At 39.2% G+C, this 25,475-nt stretch overlaps 1 protein-coding gene across 6 annotated transcripts in view; it reads right to left on the bottom strand.

Moving 5' to 3' along the window:
• The window catches only part of ST7 (suppression of tumorigenicity 7), a 253,601-nt gene that overhangs the window by 40,026 nt on the left and 188,100 nt on the right, over positions 1 to 25,475 (bottom strand). For all 6 annotated transcript variants that reach the window (XR_003795251.1, XM_029233721.1, XM_029233723.1 and 3 more), the window contains one exon: positions 14,868 to 14,982. Coding sequence is in view for 5 of the 6 variants with exons in the window: in XM_029233721.1 (XP_029089554.1) it covers positions 14,868 to 14,982 (115 nt within the window). In the remaining variant the exon portion in view is untranslated. The remainder of the gene's footprint in view (positions 1 to 14,867; positions 14,983 to 25,475) is intronic.

Below are 25,475 nucleotides of genomic sequence, written 5' to 3'. Positions count from 1 at the left end.
TTAAAAACAGCAAACAATTCTTGCATAACTTACTTATATATTTTCGATAGTTTTAATTCTTTCAAAGCAATACATCTATTTGGTAATGGTAATTTGTCTCTAAGGAGGGATGAATCATTATAAAGAAACTGATCCTAAATTACCCTTCAGGTAAAGCATCTTGTTCAAATAAGGTTTTTTGTGTACAACACTTTTTTTTTTTAATGTGGCAATATAAATCAAATGCTTTAACATTTTGCCTACCCAGCAATTCTACTTCTGAGACTTTATCCTAAGGGAAGTCATCACAACTGTGCATGAAGATTTAGCTTTAAGGATGTTGATCACGACATTGTTTCTAACGGTAGAAAACTGGAAACGGCCCAAATGTCAATCACAGGAGAATGGCTAAGGTGCTGCACATCCACAGGGTGCAATTCGATGCAGTCGTTAAATCATGTGGTGGAAAGTATTTTATGACCTGGGGGAATGTTGCATTGTTGTGTACACATCAATAAGTAAAACAAGTTTACAAAAATTATGATTTCACATATTTTTGAAAAAGCATTTTTATGCACAGAGATAAAAAGGCTGGAACTATATATACCAAATATCAACAGTTTTTATTTCTGGGTGCTGGGATTATAGACAATTTTTTTCTATGTTTACCTTCATTTCCAAAGCTTCCTGCGACGTACACGTAATAAGTGAATTTTTAAAAGATAACAATGATGCTAAGTGGAAGAATTCTTTCTACAAATTGTCTGCAGCAAGTTCATGGGCAAATATGATACACTGGTGGAGCGAGACACAGACAGCATAAACAGACAAAGGCAGAACTTACACGAAGTGCTGTTAGCCCGCAGATGTAGAAAATTATTTATATACCTTCATGAAAGTTAGTGTATTCCTTTTGTGGTGTGCAGTTGTTAACAGTATTTTAATCTAACAAATGCCTAATATCTAAATCAGAGGCAGGACCTGCATGTTTTGGCTCACTTTTAAGAAAAAACCATATACATTACCTCTAGGAGAAAGCTAATTATTATGGGCTGCTTGCCCCATGAGCCTTTTTCATTTCTTTAGGGAAAAAAAAAAAAGGCTGAGACTTGGTTGTTGTTGCCTATTATAATTATGAAACTTATTATTTTGAAATAATTATAGGGTCATAGGAAGTTGTGAATATAGTACACGGAGTTCTGTGAAGCTTCCTTTAGCGTCCCTCAAATGGTGACAACTCACATAACTGCATTATAACATTAAAAAAACCAAGAAATTGACGTTGGTACAGTACTATTAAGTCAATTACAGACCTTATTCAGTTTTCACCAGTTTTTACATGCATTCCTGTGTGTGTGGTTCTGTGCAATTTTATCCCAAGGCTAGATTCATGTAACCACCACTACCATCAAAATACACAACTTTTCCAAAGGAACTTTCTCACGCTACCCCTTTAGTTGTACCCTCCCCACCCATACCTGTTCCCAGTGACCACTAATCTGTTCTCTATCTCCATAGACTTGTTTGCCTACTATGATTTTATGCTTTTGCCACCAGGGAACTGGATAAAATGGTAAGGGGAACAGGGTGACTAACCGTACTGATGAAAATGGTAGTATCAGAAGTTTTAAGCAGGAAATAACAACAAATAAGCGGCTTTCCAATATTGCTTGTAATTTATTCAGAAATTTTATTTTGAGGAAGAAACTCAAAATCGTTCTAAGACCAATTTTGTATGAGCAGACTCTAACTGTGCAGTGCTTTTCTGTCTTTTGAAAGTGGTGTGTAGCTACCGTTATTGCCAGAAAGTCCCCTTAAGAATTAGAATCCAAGGAGGAAATCAAAGTAAATGAGACATCACACACTCATTGTAGAAACAAGGAATGCTGAATAAATGTTTCTCACTTCGGCAAAGCTGAACTGTTGGCATTAGTTTAATTTTCCTTCCATTTCTTTCCATCTTGTGTTTCATACAGATCCTTTTATGAAAGAAGAACTTTCTCCAAGCATCTTAGGTGTACAAAATCAAATTGTTGTGAAAGTCTTTCCTTAAAATCTACAATCTTGAATTTCATACAACTGGAATCATAGCATGTGTACTTTTGTGTCTGGGTTCTCTCTCTCCAAATGATGTTTCTGAGGTTCATCCATGTTGTAGCATGTATCAGTACTTCGTTCCTTTTTATTGCCGAGTCGTATTTCATTGTGTGGATATACAATATGTTTATTCTCTTGCTAAGGGCTATTTGGATTGTTCTCCAGTTTTGGACTACTATGAAGAAAGCTGTTGTGACTATTCTTGTGTACTGTTTGGTTTAAAAAAAACCCTCATTTTTTCTTGGATATGTAACTGGAAATGGAATTGAGTCAGAAGGTAGATGAATGTTTAAACTGGTAGACAGTGCTCCATAGTGGTTGCATGAAGTTTGCAAAGCTAATATATGGCGAGAGAGGTCAGAAAAAGGATGACTTCTGGGTTAGAGGGGCAATTTTCTGAGATGATGGAAAGTTCTATGATTCTGGGCAGTGATCACAGAGGTATATACATAGGTGAAAAGTCATCCCAGTCTACACTGAAGATTTGTGCATGTTACAATATGTAATTTATACCACAATAAAAAAGATGAAAAAAAAAAAGCGCCAAACCTACAATCCTGTGTCACCTGAAGCTGCCTTCTCTTACTTGCCTTTCATCATTCTGGCCCCTCCATTCTCTCTATGCATCCTTATCTAAAAATTACTTCCTAGTTTAATAAACAGAATCCGATTATGTTTCAGGTTGGCCTTTCAAATACTAAGATGGTTAAATTATCTCCTCTAAACCTAATCTTTTCCAGAATAAATACTTCTAGCCCCTCAACTGACACAGTCTTCAGAGCTTCTCACTTATTTTTGTTACGGAGCCATGGGTGATTTCAAAATATGAGAATTAGAAGTGGAAATAATCATCTGAATCCCTGAAACCCGACAGTACAGAGCTCAGGGGAAACGTGCAGTCTGAGCAGCCCTGGCCACGAGCATTCTCTGAGTACTAGCTGGGCTGGCCCTGAAGCTGAGCACCTGGAGCGGTTTGTTCCTACGGTCGTGTGGTCAACAAACCCCTCTGATTCTATTCAAACCAATTTCAGCCAAAGCCAGGTCTTTTCTCTTTTACTTCAGCCATGAGAATTTTTGAACCTAAGAGCAGGATTTCACATTTGACTCCATTAAATTTTAAATCTTAAAATAAAATCTAGGACTTCTCTGATGGCACAGTGGTTAAGAATCCACCTGCCAATGCAGAGGACACGACCTCTGGTCCGGGAAGATCCCACATGCCGCGGAGCAACTAAGCCTGTGCACCACAACTACTGAGCCTGCGCTCTAGAGCCTGCAAGCCACAGCTACTGAGCCTGCGCTCTAGAGCCTGCAAGCCGCAACTACTGAGCCCACGTGCCACAACTACTGAAGCTTGTGCACCTAGAGCCCGTGCTCCGCAACAAGAGAAGCCACCGCATGCTGCAACTACAGAAAGCCCGCGCCACGTGCAGCAACAAAGACCCAATGCAGCCAAAAATAAAATAAATAAATTTGTAAAACAATAAAATCTAAACCATTAACTATTAATGGTTTCAGCATATTAGTCCAGGCTATTAGTCATTGTTGTAACTCAACCTACCACTCACAGCTTTGCTCCATATACCTCGTAAGTACACCTTCCTCCCCATATGATTATTATCATCATCAAAATTACTGCTGACATTTATCAAGGGCTTATTCAGTGCCAGGCACTGTTGTTAATCACTTACACACATTAGTCCTCAGAGCAACCCTGTGAGATAGGACCTACTGCTAGCCCTGTTTTATAGACGGGGAAGGTGAGGTATACAACAGTTAAGAAATATGCCGACATCACACACTTAGAACAAATAATGAGCTTCCCCCAGAACACACGCTTTTTAACTGCGCTGTGCTGTTGACAAGGTCTGATTTAGAAACATACTGACCATAGCAATGCCAAGGAGAGAATCCAAAAGTGGTATGCTAGAGATCACCCTAAATTTGCAACGGTCTGCAATGATCTCTGTGCAACCATTTATTAACAGTTATGATGGGTATTATACCATTAAATTATACCATTTATTAATGGTGTAATAGGCATCATGACCACATTGCTCCACGTTACCTAAAAAGACAGCATTAAAAACATTATCAAAATTCACTTTGTTACAAGGCAGAAACTCACACACCATTGTAAAGCAATTATACTCCAATAAAGATGTTAAAAAAACATTATCAAATGTTTTATTTAAATAAAGATACAAATACTTCCATGGCATTTCTCTAATTCAGAAATATAAAGAAAAATGGCCTTAATAAGAAACATTTAAATATTACTGTATAGACTACAAATATTTTCACATGTACTATCTCATCTGTTTTTATGTCACACAACTTCCTCAGTAAATCCATGCTGGATCTTCAATCACCTCTTTCCTAAGTGTTCATAAACCACATATTTCTCTCCTCTAGAATTTTGCTGGGATTGATTTATTTGTTGAAATTCTTTAAAAAAAAAAGAATCAAAAGTATTGAGGGGAAATAGAAAATAGGAGTGAATAGTTGTATATTTTTATTAACTTATTAACACATTACTTTCTTATCCAGATAGTAGTACTACAAGATAAATCAAAGAATTGGACAACAGCACATGACTGTGTAGGTCAGCCTTCAAAAATCTTTCACTTTACAGATAAAAAATACAGGCCCAGGGAAGCTAAATGATATACTTAAGAGCTGCCTAACTAATTAGTGACAGAGATGGTCTTGCAATAGCGTGTCTTTGTCACCATCCCATACTGCCAATGTGGTACTTGCTTTTATTTTCCTTATCATCATTCTCTTATACTTTATCATTTTCCTTGGAAAATGGCTTCACAAATAAAGTCTTGAGACTTTTGCCTCCTCTGAACTTTAGCCACCCAGAACACCTGCTGACAGGTTTCTACCTCACTTGTATATACTTATTTAGCTATTTGTCATTCTGATATTTTCATAAACTTTAATCATTTGTGTTTAATTTTACATTTTTTTCCCAGTGGGAATAACTATAATCTCATCTTTTAGAATCTCTCATCCTTCTTGAACCAATTTCCACTTTAAAAATCTCTGTATCTCCTATGCCACATAGTGTCCGCACAAAGTATTTATTGAATCTCCATTTATGGGTTTATATTTATCTTTCGTTTGAATTAAAAAAAGGGTGTGACTTCTCGTTGTTGTTATTATAAGCTATACGATAACATGCTCTCCTTTAAGGTGCTTCCTTTTTGGTAAGAATTAAATCCAAGGTATTAACTAATCTCAGGCTTTGTCTACTTTGGTTGTAATTAAAGTGTAAGACAAGACCTTGTCAGAAGCTTTGCTTTTAGCAAATGAGACTCGTAGATTGACAGGTGCAGGCCTTCACATCGCCTGCTCCAAATTCACAACCTCTAAAGACTAGGTGGACCTTCCACCTGTTCCCCACATTCCACTATGTTTTCCCTCCTCATGTCCTTGTTATGACTCAGCAGAAGTAGGCAGGTGTTGGTGGGTTACATGAATCCTGGCAGGCTCTTGATAACGTCTTAGTTACATGCCCCCGAAAGACAGATTATCTAAGGCTTATACTGGGTCTACATAGTTAAGAAAGAGATCCCAGGACAGCAAATGAAATGAAGTAGTTATAGTTTAAAATAGAAAGTTTCGATCACCCAGGAAATAAAAAAAAGTTTCTGCACTGGGATTCCCATTTGTTGTATAAAGAAGAAAAGCCAAACTCTAAAAATTCTTTTATACTTGTTGGTTGGAAAACCCTGCATATGTTTCCCTGAAGGATAGAATTCTGTTTCTTCGCAGAGTCTGAAATCACCTCCCCAGTCCTCTCCAGCGGCATTCTACTCCTTCACATCTTAGGGCTTTCCCAGCGTTCATCTCTCAACCACCTCAAGTCAAAAAAGGGTAGAGTGTGAATCCACTGTGCCACTCCCTTCGCTCTGGGGGCAGGCTGAAGGCCCTCCTCTGCTGACATTGCCTCCAAGTCTCTCCATGGTCTCCAGAACAAAATCCAAACTAGACCCAAAGCTCTTTGAGGCCTGGCCCCTGCTTAACTCACCCAGTGCAAGTTCAGCCCTTTGCTACAGCCTCTGTCTTCCCTCTGCTCTGTGGGAAACAGAGTTCTCCTCACAAGCTGTGTCAAAACTGCCCTGAACCTCTGGACATATTCTCTTTGCCTCCAGCACCTGCGCTGTCTGGCTCAGCACAGATCCCACCTCCACTGGAGTGGCTTCCCTCATTACCCTGGATGAGGTGTCCCTTCCATCTTGGGTTAAACTCTATCAGTCTTTACACTTTACAGCGATTGTCCATTCTCTTATTTCCCTCTCCTACTTACGTGGTGTGCTTTAGGGGTAAAAGCTGTGTTTCTTCATCACTTTGTACCCACAACACAAAGCAATGTTTGAAACATAGTTGGTGGTCAGTGTTTGCTGAATAAAATCCTAAGTTAATGTACTAACATATCAAATCACTTGATATTACCTTCCTTCAACATGCAAACATTTACTTCTAATTTAGCTTCTGGGAGCCAAAAGTGATCAGTGTTGATGGGTGCTTTAAGAGGGAGTCATAAACTTGTTATTTCTCAACACGTACACTTCCTTTATCTTTGCTTACAGCATTCCGGCAGAAGGCATGACATTGGACTGTGCTCTAAATCTAGATGTCTATTTGAAAAGGCAGTGGAATGAAAAAGTGGGGCAGGAAGGAGGCAAGAGTAAAAGCTGAAACAAGGTTGAAGAAAAGTAGAATTTTTGTCCAGAAACAAGGAAGGCAAACCACACATCTTCTGGCTCCCAAGGACCCTTTACGAGAATGACGCTGCTGAAAAAAAAAAAAAGTCATCTCAGGGAGGATGACTGTTAAGCTTTCAAAAGTCATAAATGGCTCATAAGATCAAACCTGCAATTCAATGAAATAATCTTAGGACAAATTTATGTAATTATGAGTAAAACTGTCAATTTGATGTGTCTCAGAAAACCCATGGGGCAAAACTTTAGATAGGACAGAATTTTTCCAGTGATAATCTTTTCGCCTTATTTCCTTTTGTTCATCTGCAATAATAATAACAATCAAGACGTAATTTTAAAAGGACCATTACTTTCCCTGTGCATGAGATTAGTCAACTGAGGGTCAATTTTACATCTATACTTCTAAAAGAATGTTTTCAAGGTGGCAACCAGCAGATAAGTCCCAAAGCACCTCACAAGTAAGGACACTACGTCATAGTGCATCTCCATCTAACAAGCTGTTCGTTCACCATGGATGCTCTGAATACCTACTGTAGTACATAAGTGTCCAAGAAGAAGAGGACACAGGGCTTGCTCTCAAAGAGTTTCTTTCTCTGTACTTCCCACAGCATGTTTCAAACTGATTCACTGAGCACGGATTCATCCCACCTCGACTCACCATGGGTTGTTTTTTGTTTTTAACATCTTTCTTCAATAGACCGAAAGCTTCTTGGCGACACAGAGTAAATCATATTCATCTCTGAATGTGGAAGCACCGAAAAGTTAGTATCTTCAACATAAAGGTTTGATAGATCCTTGCTGAATTAATTTGAAAAAATTAACCTAATTACTCTTATAACCATTTAAGATTACATAGTATCAAGCATCACTTTTCTTGGTTGCCCAGCAAGTTGATATACTTGAAGTTTGTGTAGCCTTGACAGACGCTTTTAGAGCCACGAACTGACTAACCAAACAAACAAAATTGAAAAACAAACGAATGAAAATGCAGCCCACTTCTCCTTCCTGTTTGTGGACTGTAATGTCTTATTACTGTACCATTATGTGATGCTGTCCTCCATGTGACTGTCTTCAAGAAAATTTCTCAGTTTACTCCTGTTCATGATATGATGCAATGAAAACAACAGGTATGTAAAATTCTGTCCTTAGATTTTGGGGGGGGGTTCCAGACAGTATGAAGTCTTTTTGTCCCACCTTCAAAAAGCCAATCTAAGGTCCCCTTTCAACCAAAGGTGAAAGCTTCACTGAAGAAATAGAAAGGACTGATATACTAGAACCTCAAAATGATGTGCCACCTGGGATGGGGAAATACTACATGATCTTGGTAACCTGGAGGAGGGGGGGAGGCAGGCAACACGGATTCAACTATCATGCTACAAAGCCAAACAACAGATCTTGTTTGCAACTTTCGAATTGGATTACCCCAAAAGGTCTGTGTCAGGAGGCCCTTCTGTGGCTGGTGCCCTGGAGCCAAATATGGCAGTTTATGTGATGGTGATGGCCAGCTAAGGAGGGATGTTACCTTGGTAAATTATGATAACTGGGCAGTAAGGATTACTAAAGCCAGCATAAATTTAGAGGGTTTGTTCATGTGCCAACTCTGCGAATCACAGATGTATGCATTCATAAAATGTCTTCCATCATCAGAGACTGTAGAAGTTTTTCACGCACACAGTCTTCACTGAAATAGCATCTGTTATCAGAACTCCCACTCATTTCATGTATAGTATATACATGCCCTTTGTAACCTCAAAGGCCTAGTCCTCTTGATGGATCTAACTCTTACTTTCCAAGTCAGCAGGGCACCCACTGCAAAGCTATACAGGGCCATCACTTCTCAGTCACTCGTGCTTACCAGCCTGAAGCCATAGCCCATGGTGTCAGTGCTGATAATTATTTTCTTCTTTGAAGCAGCAACGGGATTACCTGCCTATGTTTTACACAAGGATTCTCTTCAGCATTTGCCGGGTATCCTTGATCTTTTCCATAAGAGCCAGGCCAGGGAAGGGAGCTGGACTAGGCTTCGAGTCTGTCATTAGGGACTGATGACACTTCAAACCCTCTTTCTTGAATGCAGCCTCCTTTTGTAGTGGATACGTGTCAGAAGCTGCCTGTGCCTATGGCATCAGAACTCACATCTATACATACACTTGACCAAAAAGCACCATTTTGGAGGTCTGGACAGCCTGATGCTGACTGCTTCAATACAGATTTTTTTTTTTAATATTTATTTATTTTATTTGGTTGTGCCAGGTCTTAGTTGCGGCTCGAGGGCTCCTTAGTTGTGGCATGTGAACGCTTAGTTGTGGCATGCATGCGGGATCTAGTTCCCTGACCAGGGATCGAACCCGGGCCCCCTGCACTGGGAGCGTGGAGTCTTAACCACTGCGCCACCAGGGAAGTCCCGTCGATAGAGGTTTTATTCACTGGTCCTTCTGGCATCTCAAATCCCTCTTATTCCACAAACATAAATGGAAAACAGCCTAACCAAAAGACAGGGTATCCAGTGACCATTTCAGAGGAATGGAGATGATAGTTGAGTAACTTGTACTAGTTATAAGGCCCTGGGCAATGAACAAAGTGTACAAAAGTTTTACTTATAACTACATGCTGACTCTGCAAACCAATGATTAGCAAAAAGCTTTATTCTCTGAATAGTCTCAACATAGAGTGATTCCCTCGTGCTTTCTTTAGAATTTCTGTTTTCAATCTACTGAGATGAAAGTATTTCCCCCAATGTTACAAACATGTCTTGTTCTTGAAAGTATACCCTTTGCACATTACCAGATGGTAGATAATAATGTTAATTTAGGATGGGCTTGATGGCACCAGTAAAAATGGTCTTGATATAGTTGTTGCATTTATATAGTATTCGTGACTATAAAAAAGACCAGCTGTCCCTCACAGGGAAGTTCCTGCCCCCAAATTTAGGGCAATCACTAAATGACCTAATGGAGTAAATATCGAAAACGGCTTGGATTTGTATTTCTATTGGTACAAATTGCCCCAAGGCTGAAACAATTTGTCTTCTGATCAGGAGTGAAAATGTTGGGCATTTTTCCTTTTTCAGCTTTCCAAATGTTAGAGTTGTTTATAGATAAAACTAAGCATTTCCATTCTTACCAAATATCTACACATATGTCCTATGAGATCTAAAATTAATTTTAATAACAGGCCATAACAATTTTGGGGGGGGCAAAAGACTGGGCTTTTATGCTCTCATTTTAACTGACATTTTATGTATGGTTTTCCATTTGAACAAAATGGATTGAGAACAGAGGTGAAGTTCAGGAGTGGTCACCTTAGCGCTTTATAATGGTTAATAGTTACTGAATTCTTGCTGTATGGCCCACACTGTTCTAAACATTTACCATGGATTAACCGCTTTAATCCTCACAACAAATTCCCGGCTGCGTGATCCTGGGCAAGTTACTTAGGCTTTCTAAGCCTCGATTCCATTTCCAGAGAAAGAAATGGAAGCTTAGAAGGTTAAGTGATTTGCTGAAGTTCACTCAGCCAGTGAAAGGCAGAGCTGGGACTTGATCTCAGCAGGTCTTCCCCACCAACAGGACTGCCTTTGGCATCCTCAGGGATCACTAACTAGAGACAGAACTAGACACTCCCAAAGGAAATGCTCACAAAATTAGCACTCACATTCCTATTCACTTGCTCTGTGAGATTCTTCTAAAATTGAAATGGGCAAATGATAATGAATAAGAAACGCATGAATTCTTTTCCCCATTCCCACCCTAATCTTTGAGACTTAAGCTTTCAACCTAGGTGGTCTATAAACTTCTTTGAAAGGCAATCCAAAGCTTGCAACAACTTTCTCAATGGCTTTGAAAAGAAGGTTCTGATGACTTAATGATCTTAAAAAACATTTCTGTCTTTATAGCTAATGTATGACTGAAAAAAAAAAGATAAATCTCCAATTAAATGGACACCATACATCAAATCCCCTTTGTGACTAAAGAAATCAGGTACATGTTGAAGATAGAAAGACATATTCTGAAGATGGTTTCAGAAAGATAAGCAAATATCGATATGCCCAATTCTTAAGGAACGATTTTAAAAGAATCTTAAAAGACAATTTGGCATTACTGAAATTCTGCACCACGGCTCCAGCCCGCCTAATTCATGCCTTTGTAAGAGGAGTGAGAGAGGGAGTGAAAGTCACTTCAGCAAGGCTTACGTTTATGAAAAACACATGGGCTTTTAAAGCCAGCTAAACCTGAATTTGCATCTCAGTTCTACAGTTTTCAAGGAATGTGGTCTTGAAAGTTACTTAAATTCACAAGCCTCAGTTTCTGCATCTGCTAAAATGGAATAACTACCTCCTTGCAAAGACACTGTAAGGGTTATAGGTAATGTGTGCAATGTGCTTGGCACGTGGTAGGTTCTCAACAAACTGTAGCTGATAATAACAAGAACAGTGTTAATAAAAACAATAAAAGATACCGCCAAGAGCAGAGACCAGTGGAAGTATGATGATGGTTAAGAGCACGGGCCAGGGGTCAGACCACCTCAGCTTTTATCCTGGCTTTCCTTTCCTCGTAGAATTCACATCTTATTGAACAAAGACTGTTCTCAGTTTATCTCTGCTCTCATAACGTAACATCTCCAGGGCTTTACTTGACATCTTAGGCTCTTCACTTCAGCAAATTACTTAACTCTTCTCTGTACCAGTAACCACAGCTGTAAAATGGGGCTAATAATAGTATCTACCTCATATGTTTGTGGTGAGAATAAATGAGTCCATCCACATAGAGCTTAGAACCACGTCTGACCCTGACACATTATAAGAACTCAATGCTAGCTGTTTTTTTAGTTATTGTGTGAAGGACACTCCAAAACCAACACCAATCACCTGGATAAAAACTGCCCACCCATAATGTTGTTTAACAAATTGAAACTAGAAGAGCATGAAAACTCCTGAGGCTGGCAAGACAGCATTTCAGACTAATGGCTAGAATAATATAAGATCAGAAGTTATCTCAAGGGAAAAAATCAAAATTAGACTGCAGTTTACAAGGAGGTATGATCAGTTACCTGGTAGTCCTACTAAGAATGCAGGGTTGCCAAAGGGCTTCACTGTAAAAGGACTTTGTAAATGTCACTTTTAAAAGTCAAAGCAAATAAAAAAGTGGAGAAGAATGAGGCAAAGGGAATACAGGTTGCCTTCCTCCTTTCCTCAGAACATGTTGTGTTTTTTTCCCCCATGCTTTATCGTATTTCTAAATCCTTTTTGCAAAGGTCAGAAAAGCAGCACTAATCCCATTGTGTCACTTCCCAACATACTACTTAAAAAAATTCAGCTACCTAGCAAATGTAATAAAGAAGGATGGCTGTACCCATAAAACATCCAAGAAACAGCTACCAAACCAGAGCATTCCAATTTGCAAAGATAACATATAATCCTGCTGCTTTGGGCGTGGCTCGATGGCGAGGGATGGTGAGGCTGGGATTCAAAGTGCTGTCTCCAGCATCTCATGGATTAGGATGATGACATCTGAACCAGGGTGAAGAACAGGGCACCCCCATTGCTGTCTGTACTCCAAGCCCTCTGAAGCACCCACTTTCTAACACAGGGGCAGAAAATGGGACCAGAACTGGGTCAAGGTCCTTTGGGTCTCCAGAAAAAGCAGCAGGGATGAACTTGAAAGAGCCCATTTTATGGTACGGGGTGAGGAAGAAGAGGCACGTGTTTAATAGTCTTGTGTGGTTGCAGCTCACTCCTCAAGCAACAGTAACTTCAGCAGCCACTTCATTATAGTTCTACTGTAAATGACACTGGCCTAAGCCAAGTCTCTACCGAAACACCCTCCAGAATTCAGCTGGGGTTAGGTCATCTGCAGTCTATTGACAACTGCTGAACTTAAAACCCCTAACGAGGTATCTCAGCAACAGTATGTGTCCTGCCACTAATGAGGCTCTTTTTCCATGAATAATGAATAAGAACATCATCTCTGTTGCCAGGTACAAACATAAACAAAGCTCAACACAAGGGCCTTGGTATGGTGAGTCTGTCCATTTGCAACAAAGGAATTTTGCAAAGTGAGAGCCAAGTTTTAGTGGAGGGTGGGACAAGCTCTTGTAACGAATAATGTGGACATACGTTATCAGAATCTAATAAATCAGCTTTTGGTTGTTGTGGAACAGAGGCTGTGCAAAGGGATAGAGAGAGACAACAGAAAGCTCCAAATGAGTTCATTTCTTTATTTTACGCTCAGTCTCGTAACACAAAGCTGATGATTTCTGTAATGAGCCAAAATCTTCATGAAAGGAGCCTTAGGAGATTTGAGATCCCAAAGGCTCTGTTGGTTAAATCTTTTCTTAAGCCTTGATGTATCAGGCTGAGGGCAGGTCGGCACTGGGGATGAGAACGCTGGAACCTTGCCATGACACTGATGGCTACGGGGCGGCATGTGGAAAAGTGCATGGCCACTTGAACCCATGTGCTGGGTTCTGCTGGTACTAAAAGGCCTGTAATGCATGAGCATTTTGCCTCTAAGGTAGTTTCCTGGCTTAGACTCCCAAGGTCATCCCAACAGAGATTCCACATATAAACAGAGAACAAAAGTGAGCTGACATGAAGGCCAAACAGTCTTTATTTTGTTTACTATAAAGTGTGCCACAAATACTTTTGTCTCTTTCTAAAATCAGTTCCATATTAGGTAGCGTATATCTTGTTACACAGGGTGCTCATGTTTGCACAGGCCAAGTGATGCCATCACTGGCGGACGGGTTTTAGTTTCCATCAGTTTGAGCAAGAATTAACAATAAAATAAAACAAAAACAGTCTCATGATGCCTCAGTTCCTCCAACTGCAGGGGTAACAACTCTAACCTATTTCAGAGATTCCTTATGAAGAACCGTAGGTCAAAAATAAGACTCATATAGTATAGTTTGCCCTATATGTTTGATGACTATTTTGACCTGAATAATTATTTTTTTATTTTTATAAATTAATTTTATTTATTTATTATTTTTGGCCGTGTTGGGTCTTCGCTGCTGTGCGCGTGCTTTCTCTAGTTGAGGCGAGCAGGGGCTACTCTTTGTTGCGGTGTGCGGACTTCTCGTTGCCGTGGCTTCTCTTGTTGCGGAGCACGGGCTCTAGGCGCGTGGGCTTCAGTAGTTGTGGCTCGCAGTCTTTAGAGCACAGGCTCAGTAGTTGTGGCGCACGGGCTTAGTGACTCTGCGGCATGTGGGATCTTCCCAGACCAGGGCTCAAACCTGTGTCCCCCGCATTGGCAGGTGGATTCTTAACCACTGTGCCACCAGGGAACTCCCCCTGAATAATTCTTTAAATGCACTAAAGGTGCTTACTTAAGAAAAAATATTTTATAAAGTAAACAATGATCATAAGTAATCACTCCCTAATATCCATTTTATAAGCAAATATATTTATTTTCAGGAGACAGTTAATGAAATATGGCAGAATAGTATGAAATTCTGCAGAGATTCCAGAAGCTAAGTCATGGCAGGTAATTATGTAGAAAATTTTTGTACAATTAATCAAATAGTAAATTCACAGACAATGGCAATATGAGCAGAAGAGTTTTCAAATATCTAGGAGATGTCAGCTTACTTTTTCTGGTTTATTAAGAAGAGGCAAAATGTTATTCTGTGCTCATGGGTGAGGAACCAGAATGGCAAAGCCTCTCATGAAGAAATGGGGGTTATTCTGCTAATGAGGAGAAGACCTGGGATGAAAGGGCCATGATCTTATCTTCAAATATTACTGAACTGTCACAAGGTTTGTAGCAAGAGCTACCAGCTGTTCCATTGCTTTGAAGGATCAACATAACCAACAGGTAGTGGTCACAGTCAGCCGATCAGGGGTCACAGCAGGAGCTCAGACAGTCAGTGCTGTTCCAGCAAGGTACATGCTACGTGCAGAGGTTCTGAGTGATTCCTGACCACGGAAATCAGGTGGAAATTCTCTAAGAGGATAGTCATCAAAGTGCTGTGCTATAAAAATGATCCTTCTGATCTAATCATTGAAATACATCAAGAAGAGAGGAATACTCAAGTAGATAAAAGTACCCAAGGACTTACCATCATACTTTGCTAAGACTGCCTGAACATCAGCATATGCTTGTAGTTCCAGAAGGGCTTCTAAAAGGTTTTCATGGATGTTGAACATGCTCAGGAGAGGGAACTCCTTCATTAACTAGGAAAGAAGAAACCAAGGAATAATTAATATATGTTTCTTATCTTTTTAAAGTATAACCAATACTGAGTTATATTTATACACTACATATAAAAGTATAATGTAATTTTTAGAAGTATAATTAATACTGAATGATAAGCATTCATATCAATTATTATGTTGTAAAGCAATAAATGCTTAAATTTTTTCCTGCTATTTTGGAAAAATGGCAACTTTGAATTTGTGAGAAAGTAAGGTGGGAGAAATTCCAAAAGTGAGGAGTTTTTATGAACACTGAGGAACATGTTTAGAGGTAGTACTGAATAATGTTAAAATGCCTTAAAGGTCAAATCAAGTGAAGGTTGAAAACTATCTCATAGGTGTTAACAGTTAGCAGTTTTGGATGGAAGCCAGAGGGTAGAAGGGGAAACAAAAGGCACTACTCTTCTGAGCAGCCTGGTGACCAAGTTAAGGAGAAAAAGTAGGAAAATAACTAGAAGGTGATATGTGTTGAGAAAATTTGTAGGTAGTGAGACAGGGAATGTTAGTAAAAGAAGAGGATGTTCAGGAGTTCCTGCCTGGTGGTCTCAATAAAACAGAAGTCAAGATTATTTTCTGAGACTGAGGGAACAGGTGGCAGGGAGGAAATAGGAAGACAGCGGTCAAAGTGTAGAACAGTCGAGGATTGCAGAGGCCGTCTTGGGGCCCTAACAGACCATGAATTTGCAGAGGTTATAATTGGCACTGTTGTCAAGTTTCAGCTAACAGTGCTCAGCAGCCCAGGTACAGTGGCAAAGATGTCAAATGATGAGGTTGAGCCTGGGAAGGCTGAATTAGATTCAATGAGAAGTCAAGAAGAGAACTGGCTAGAATGGTGAAAGAATGATTAAAGGAACGGCCTCAGGTTCTCGACAGCATGGGGAGGAAGAGAGGTCCAAAGAGAGTTAAAAGATATAATAATGAATTTCACTGGAAAACAAAGAGAAAGAAGACAGGACCAAGAATTTCAGAGTAAAATCTTATCTTCAAGAAAAATAAATCTCACCTTAAGAAAAAGATAACCAGGGTCTTTATAAAGCAAAGACACACACGCACACACATGCCTATTTATATATATGTGTGTGTGTATGTATGTATTGATGTATACGTATATAACCTCTATTTAATCTCCTAAATGGATAACTGTTTTCTATTATAACACAATGACCTCTAAAAAAGTGATACCTCTTTTTTTTTTTTTTTTTTGCGGTACGCAGGCCTCTCACTGTTGTGGCCTCTCCTGTTGCGGAGCACAGGCTCCGGACGCGCAGGCTCAGCGGCCATGGCTCACGGGCCCAGCCGCTCCACAGCATGTGGGATCTTCCCAGACCGGGGCACGAACCCGTGTCCCCTGCATCGGCAGGCGGACTCTCAACCACTGCGCCACCAGGGAAGCCCCGATACCTCTTTTTTTGATGTCAAAATATTTAAAGCAATTGTGCTGTGAGAAATAATACTCAAAAATAGGCTAATTTACTGTTAAGCAAGAAACCAGTGGATACATTGCATTGACTATCCACTTCTTCCAAGTTATAAAATCTTTGCCATATTGTTTTGTTTTTTTAAAGCCAAGAACATTTAGCATATCTCTAAAAATAAGTAATTTTCTGCCACTCCAAAGCATCATATTACCAACGAATAACACCTATCAAAATGATTATGTCTTCAACAAGCCTGTCTGAACCCCCTAGAGACAGCCTGCAGTATTTTCATTGCTAGTAAAGTAAGTGAATAAGGCTGTATCACACATTGTTGATGTTCTGTAACCAATAAAAGTATTTCTTGTTCTGGTTCACTTTGATTCTGGCTGACATCATCTTTTGTTTTTTTTCCCTTTATAATTAGTGCTTGTTAGAATTAAATCTCTCTGTCATTCAGCATTTGGCAACACAATCAAGACATTCTCTAACCTGCAACATTTAAACACTTACCATTTTCAACCAATTCTTCAGGTAAAGGTCAAACTTCAAGGACACAAATCATATTTTATAATTTAAAAAGTGCAACTCCAAATATTAGTATGCTGAAGCTTAAAAACTGAGAGGGGGGTCTAATTAAAATCCAATGAGACTAACAGCAAACATGGAGGTCTTGGCTTGTTTAAACAGAACTTGCAGTAAGATGCTAGGAGTCTGGGCAGCAATGCTTTTGCTGGAAGCTTGGACAGAGTATACCATGTCCAAAAAAATAATCACCAGTAAAAGGATTTTAAACATGGCAAATAGCAAATGTTGGAGAGGTAATCGAGGTCATATGACAATTTGGAAATCTAGCTTTGCTTCTTGAATATAAACAAGAAGAAAAAGTGAACCTTCTGCTGTCCCATCTCACTCTAGCTCGCACCTGGCCCTCACCAGCCCTTCACAGCACGCTGTCTTAGAAAAAAGCCATGAATGTTCTACTCCCGCAGCTCCCTTCAGTCCTCACTGCAAGCTACAATCTGGCTTCCAGCCCCACAATTCCTCTGAATCTGTTCATTCCACATTTCCAGGTGACTTAAATTGCTCCTGTGGACGCCCTCCAGTCCTTTTCGTGCTTGACCTCTGCAACATTGGACAGTTTGATGACTTTTTCCTTGAAACTCTTGTGTCTCTTGGCTTCCTCAACACCATTCCCTTCTGGTTTTCTTCGTACTTATCTTCTAGCTCCTTCTCTAGTTTCCCCCTTGCCTGCTACTTAGGAGAAGGTTGTCTCCCTGGTTATGCCCCAAGTGCCCTTCACATAAACACCCTCATCTCTAGGGTACTTCTGTGTCCAGGGTCTCAATACCACCACCTTTGTGGGGATGGCTCCCACATCCTCACATCCTGCTCTGACCTCTCTCCTAAGCCATTACATCAATTTACAAACTATCTCCCTGACAGTTTTACCAGATCCATCTAATACTGGGCTCATAAATTTCTCCTCCCCACGCCAACCCTTCAAACCTGTTTCCCCCCCACCCCATAGTACTTCCTATTTCGGAAAAGAACCATTAAGCCCCACTAACCTCTTCGCCCTACCCACGATAGCCACCTTAGAGGTCCCTAAACCCCTGAATTCATATGTAAAAAATGCTGGTAGTTTTCATCAGGTTCGAAGAAAGCTCTGTCATGCAAACAAATACATAAACATAAAACAAGCAAACATTTTAAGAATCGTTATCATTTCCTCTTTTCTCTGACCTTGCTGCCAATAACTTAGTTTATGCCCTTACACTTGGCCTAAATTGCTCAAATAGCATCTTCCTCTGCTTACTTCTAGATCATCTTTTTCCAGCCCACCCTTCACATTACTGTCATAACGGCTTTTCAAATAAACACACTTGAGTCCATCTCAAGCCTGCTTAAAAGGCAACCACTGACGTGGCTGGACGTATCCTAAGGAAATATGCAGATGTGAATATAAATTTACAAACAAGATTGTCTTTCACGACATTATTTATAGTAGTGAAAAATGCAAGCAACTTAAAACTTTATCTATTATGAGGCATTTATGTAAAATAAGATAAAGTCATCTATTGGACTATGATATACAGTCATTAGTAGCTAAATTCTCAAATAATTATTAATGGCATGCCTTGGAAATGCAGACACATGACATTACATTAGAAAAAGTAAGATACAAACCAAATAACACAATAAGATCAAGCTTTTCTTCTGTATCTATGCATAGAAACATACTTGGTTAGAAACATACCAAAATGTTTACTAGTAGTTATTTTTGGTTAGTGAGATTAAAGGTGATTTTTATTTCTTCCTTCATATTTACCATAGGTTGTAATACTTTTAAAAGGAGTATGTGTACATTCTATAAACAGGGGTGGAAAAACAGTTTTTGAGAATATTGACTTCTCTGAGAACTATGAAACATTGATAAAGGAAATTGAAGATGATTTAAAGAAATGGAAAGCTATCCCATGCTCTTGGATTGAAAGAATTCATACTGTTAAAATGGGCATACTGCCCAAAGCAATCTACAGTTTTAATGTGATCCATATCAAATTACCCATGACATTCTTCACAGAACTAGAACAAATAATCCTAAAATTTATATGGAATCACAAAAGACCCGGAATTGCCAAAGCAATCCTGAGGAAAAAGAACAAAGCTGGAGGCATAACCCTCCCAGACTTCAAACAATACTACAAAGCTACAGTAATCAAAATACCATGGTACTGGCACAAGAACAGACATATTGATCAATGCAACAGAACAGAGAGCCCAGAAATAAACCCACACACCTATGATCAATTAATCTTTGACAAAGGAGGCAAGAATATACAATGGGGGAAAGACAGTCTCTTCAGCAAGTGGTGCTGGGAAAGCTGGACAGCCACATGTAAATCAATGAAGTTAGAACACACACTCACACCATGTACAAAAATGAACCCAAAATGGCTTAAAGACTTGAATATAAGACATGATACCATAAAACTCCTAAAAGAGAACATAGGCAAAACCTCTGACATAAATTGTAGTAATGTTTTCTTAGGTCAGTCTCCCAAGGGAATAGAAATAAAAGCAAAAATTTTTAAATGGGACCTAATTAAACTTAAAAGCTTTTGCACAGCAAAGGAAACCATCAAGAAAACAAAACGATAACCTATGGAATGGGAGAAAATATTTGCAAATGGTGCAACTGACAAGGGCTTAATTTCCAAAATATACAAACAGCTCATATAGTTCAATATCACAAAAACCCAAACAACCCAATTAAAAAATGGGCCAAAGACCTAAACAGACATTTCTCCAAAGAAGACATACAGATGGCCAACAGGCACATGAAAAAATGCTCAACACTGCTAATTATGAGAGAAATGCAAATCAAAACTACAATAAGGTATCACCTCACACCACTCAGAATGGCCATCATCAAAAAGTCTACAAATAATAAATGCTGGAGAGGGTGTGGAGAAAAGGGAACCCTCCTACACTGTTGGTGAGAATATAAATTGGTGCAGCCACTATGCAGAACAGTATGGAGGTTCCTTCAAAAACTAAAAATAGGGTTACTGATATGATCCAGCAATCCCACTCCTGGGCATATATCTGGAAAAGATGAAAACTCGAATTCAAAAAAATACATGCACCCCAATGTTCACAGCAGCACTATTTACAAAGGCCAAGACATGCAAGCAACTTAAGTGTCCACTGGCAAATGAGTGAATAAAGAAGATGTGGTATATATGTAATGGAATATTACTCAGCCATAAAAAAAGAATGAAATAATATCATTTGCAGTAACATGGACAGACCTAGAGGTTATACTAAGTGAAGTAAGTCAAACAGAGAAAGACAAATGTCACATGATATCACTTATATGTGGAACCTAAAAAAAATGATAGAAATGAACTTATTTACAAAACAGACTCATAGTAAACAAACTCATGGTTACCAAAGGGGAAAAGGGGGAGTAGGGATAAATTAGGAGTTTGGGACTAACAGATACACACTACTAAATATGAAACAGATAAACAACAAGGACCTACTGTATAGCACAGGGTACTATATTCAATAACTTGTAATAACCTATAATGGAAAAGAATCTGAAAAAGAATATATATATGTATATATATACATATATATGTATGTATCTGTATTAACTAAATCACTTTGCTGTACACTTGAAACTAACATAATATTATAAATCAACTATACTTCAATAAAAAGGGAGAAAAAAGAACAAAAAAGAATATTGACTTCTCATCAAATTTAGGATATAAAGTCCTTAGCATGGCAAACACAGCCCCTCGTGACCAGTCCCTGTCTACTGGCCAGCCTCACTTCTAGCCATTTACTAGACACACACTACATCTCACCATAGAATGGCTTTCAGTTCTTTAAACAAGCCACATTCACTCATATTTCTATCTGTGTGCTCCCTCTCCCTGGGTGCTCTCCCTTCAGCCTCCTGGGTCAATCTGGCCAGGTCCTCAACTTCCAGGAACCCTTACCTGCCCACCCCTGATTCCTGACCTCTTATCCTCCATCTGCCAGGTTAAGGACTCCTGCCCCAAACTCCCAGAGTCCTTGTCACAGTGGTCTGCTGGTCCATCTTCCCCATGAGCCTGGGAAGAGTGTGAGAGCAGGAACTCTGTCTTATCACTAGGTTCTTGGTCACTGACTGACCCATCGTAGGTGCTCAACACATATTTGATGAATGGAAGGCTTTTTAAAGGCTTTTAACAGTACTCTTCCTTTGGGGTACAGTCATATGGGTGCTGCCACAGGCCTGCTTCAGGCCCTGGGGTCACATATCCCTCAACATGTTCCTCTACCATTTAAAATCTTCCAATGACTTTCAGTATCTGCACCTTAGAAAAGGTATAGCTAGAACCCATAAGCTTTGACTCAATGTAAGGAAGAATTTTCTTATATTTAGAGCTGTCTGAAAATGAACAGATGGTGTACAAAGTCTCCATCAATGGAACTTCATAGAGAGAGAGGACGGTCACTGGACAGGGACGCTCAAGAAAAGACAGAGGACCTTTTAAATCCTCTAATTCCAAGGAAAAGCATCCCAGCTCCTAAGCATAACTTTCAGGCCCTCCCTCAGCTCAGTGCCAGATGCCTCTTGCCTGCCCCGCCCCCCCCGCCGCCGTCTTCTACAGATTAAACTCTAGCCTAGTAGGATCAGACTATTATACACCATCCCTGGAATTCTTTCTACAGTTCCTAGACACTGTGTTTTTGCTCAAACTGTTCTTACCACCTGGAGTACCTTTTCGCTTCATTTACAAGGCAGCCTGTCAAAATCACCCCACCCTCCAAAGCCCAGATCAAATGCCACCTCCTAAAGTCACGGCATCATAGGAAGTGAGAGCCAGAAGAGCTTGTGGAGATCATCCAAACACCCTCCTCAGTTTACAGACAGCTCCCTCCCACCCCCGCCCCACCAAACAACAATGAAGGCTGCAAATTTAAGTCATTCAGCCAAGTTAGTGCCAGGACTATGATTCAAATCAGTACTGATTCCAAATTTCAACACATCAGAACACTGTCTCTGGCCTGCCAAGTCTAGGAGAACTAAACCATTTTGCTTATGCTTCTCTGCTATAACACTTACCTATCTGCTTGGTATTGTGTTTGCATGAATATATGAAGACAGCTATATTCCAGAGGAAAGGGCCCTCTATATTTGGAGTTATTCATCAGTTTAAATCTCACTTCTACCACTTACTACCTGTGTGACTTTGTACACATTACATAACCTCTCTGAGCCTTGGTTTTCGTATCTCCTGGGTCTCAGCCCATACGGCATTTTCCCAGACTCTCTCTACCACCTATCTGATGTCATCACTGCACTCACATCACCATTTTCCATTGCTTCTATCACATTCTGAAATCGTCTTATTTATTTACTTATGTAGCTGAATATTAGATAATTTAAAAAGCAAAACAGTAAACAGAGTGACAGTAGGTAATACTATAATTTCACAGGTCAGCAAATTTTTTCTGTATAGAGCCAGAGAGCAAATACTTTGGGCTTTGCGGGCCATATGGTCTCTGTTGTGACTACTCAATTTTGACATTACAGCATGAAAGCGGCCATGTACAGTACGTAAATGAATGAGTGAGGCTAGGTTCCAACAAAACTTAACTTATAAAAACAGGCAGGAGACCAGATTCGGCTGCAGGCCTTAAATTGCCAATCCCTGGTTAACTGGAATAAGTTTCAAAAAACAAAAGGTCTTCATAAAATGAGTTTTATAGTGATATTACATTTGAAAAACATAGCATCTCTCACACACACAGCTGGTTCAGCAGACTGTAGTAATGGAAATGGAAAAAGGCCTACTCTACAGCCCAATACTTCCTCTTCCAGCTCTGCTTCCTAGAGCCCGTTCATACATATTTCTGAGGATTCGCATACTGGGATAGTCACACAGGATGAGGAACACCGCCATAAATAGCAGAATGGATAGATCAAATGAGGTTTACTCGTGACAAAATGCTATTCAGCAGGCAAAAGGAAGGAGTTAAGCTTAATATGTCTTAATGTAGACAAACATCAAGCAGTTTTGGGTTCTCTAGAAATACTCTAGAGAAACAGGCTGGAGAATATAACATTTAATTAAATTTTTTAATGCACACAAAACAATCCTACATATTGTTTATGGGTATATTTTATGGAAATATATGAAAGCAAACCGAAAAAACAAAGTTGCTGGTACCTAAGGGGAGGTGAATGGTGTGAGTGGTAGTCACATGGGGTCTATAGCTTTATATTGTTTTATGATAAAAACTGTTCATTATTAATTTACTACTATTTAGTTTTATAGTTAATTCTGGGTAGTGAGGCTGTTCTTTCATATATTAAATTTTTACACATTTTTAAAGTTGCTTCCTCAAACATAGGAAGCTCATTAGATGTACTTTTCATTTGTAATTCCTCAAGTCATGAAGACTTTGATTTTTATCATTTAGACTTTAATTTGTTTTCCTATTTTCTAATTGCCCTTTGAAGCAAAATTACTTCTTCCTGTTGGGGGTTTGACTCTGTAGCTCCTTAAAATATTTCTAGCAATGTCTGATTAGACAAGATTTAGAGAATTTCCTCCAAAATTAATGTGAGTTAATAGATTTTAATATACTGCACTTGAATTTGATAATGATGACAAGATAATAATCGTTAATCTCAGATGAACCACGTCTTAGAGTCCCATCTTAGAGTCCCAATTTTCCTCCATTTGAGTTCCAGAGAGTAGGGCCGCTGACAGACGTGGTGTGAAGAGCTATAAGAATTATTATCTTACCTTGAAGGATGCTTCAGAGTTAAATTTCCTCTAAGTCCCTCTCTCTCTAACCCTTATAGCTGGGATTGGGGTTGAGGTTGGAGATAGGGTTAAGGGTTAGGCTTAGCTGAGACCACCTAACAGGAAAACTCTTCTGTCATAAAATTCCTTCTTGCTTCCTCTCCAGAACCACAAAGATTCCCATGACATACTGTTTTCAAAATAAAAGAGAAGGCACCACACGTATCAGTGGGGCTGCTGGAAAGGGTTCAACATGGGGGAGGTGGTATACAAAAGTCAAGAGCACCACTGCCTTTGGAATCAGATAGATCAGGTTCCCATTCAGGGACAGTGGAGTTTCTTGGCACCAGGTGAGCTGATTTTTCTCATCTGCAAGATAAGGATAATACCTAGCTCACAGTGCACCCAGACACAATGCGGGGCTTGGCAAATGTCAGTCATTATCCTTGCATGTTAACACCAGATACACTGCAGTTTCAAGGTGCTATTTGTTTCGCTGTGTGCGACTAAGTTTCCTTCAGGGGTTTAACTGCGCAGTATAACATATCCCAATTCATTTATTTATTTTGAAATAATGTACAAAAAATAGCTTGGTGACATAATTAGCCTTTCTACTAAGAAACTCGAATGAAGGCATATGATAAACATAAAGGCCTGTTTTCTATAAGCTAAGTCATTCTAAATAAACCTTTAAAGTCCTATCTAGCATAGTTCTGTTTATTTATTGCCAGCTATCTTCTCTGCACTGGTAATTGCTTTCTCCTGGCAGTAAGAAATTTATATGCCCTGTTTTGCCCAAATATTACAGTTCACATACAATGAAAACACTAACTCTCCTATGATTCCTCTAATACCTAGGGGGAAGAACATGGGATGGGCCAAGGATAGAATTTCAGTTTCAATTTTACATCATCTGGCTATTGTCAGTTCAACTTTATTTCAATGGAAGAATTTGAGGCACTTCTGAGGTTAACATTTATGAGCTCAAATAGGAAAAAAAAGGAGAGTTAATTTACTGGATTTGAAATACTCTATGGACATAATTTAGAACTACAATCTGTATGCTTTTTCTCAGCTGACTTACAGGATGAAAACAACAGTTTAAACTTTTCAAGTTTGATTTGTATCTATTTAAACATTTTATTAGTTTAGCTATCCATGCATTGTTCTTTGAGTGAGAAAAGCAATGTGAAAATTCTTACATATTTTAAGGCAGAGGTAATTAAAAGAGATCCTCAGCCAGATTCCTACTGAGCTCAATGCAAGCTTGGCCTAATTAAAGTTTATAGAATTTGGCCTGTATTATATTCAAACAGCAGATACTATTTTCTTATAGTTGCAAGTTTGACATTATTTCATTACAGTTTCAAATAAAGGCATAAACAGAAAATAGAAAAGACACTCTGTATTGCATGCTTATTATTTTGTCATTGATTTTTACTGACACTAAGAGCCATGAAAGGAAAAAATGAATTGTTTACCAGTGTCCTCAGAGGGCCGTGAGAGTTCCAGTTACACAGACCACTCTAAAATGCAGTCCTGAGAGGCTTAAACATACATTAATAAGAAAACATCATTTTCAGATCTAATCTAAAGGAAAATATTAAGCTGCATCTATTGCAAAGTAACATGACCAATACCTGATATGCATGGACAGTTAGTTAAATCACCAGTTAACTAGTTCTTCACTGAACTGAGCACATGATGTAAATACATTCATCACTGAGAACTAGAGAGG

This window comes from Monodon monoceros, unplaced genomic scaffold, assembly GCF_005190385.1.
Source record: "Monodon monoceros isolate NGI ecotype Baffin Bay Population unplaced genomic scaffold, NGI_Narwhal_1 Super_Scaffold_2, whole genome shotgun sequence".
Lineage (NCBI taxonomy): Eukaryota > Metazoa > Chordata > Mammalia > Artiodactyla > Monodontidae > Monodon > Monodon monoceros.
This window is presented reverse-complemented; position numbering and strand designations above follow the sequence as displayed.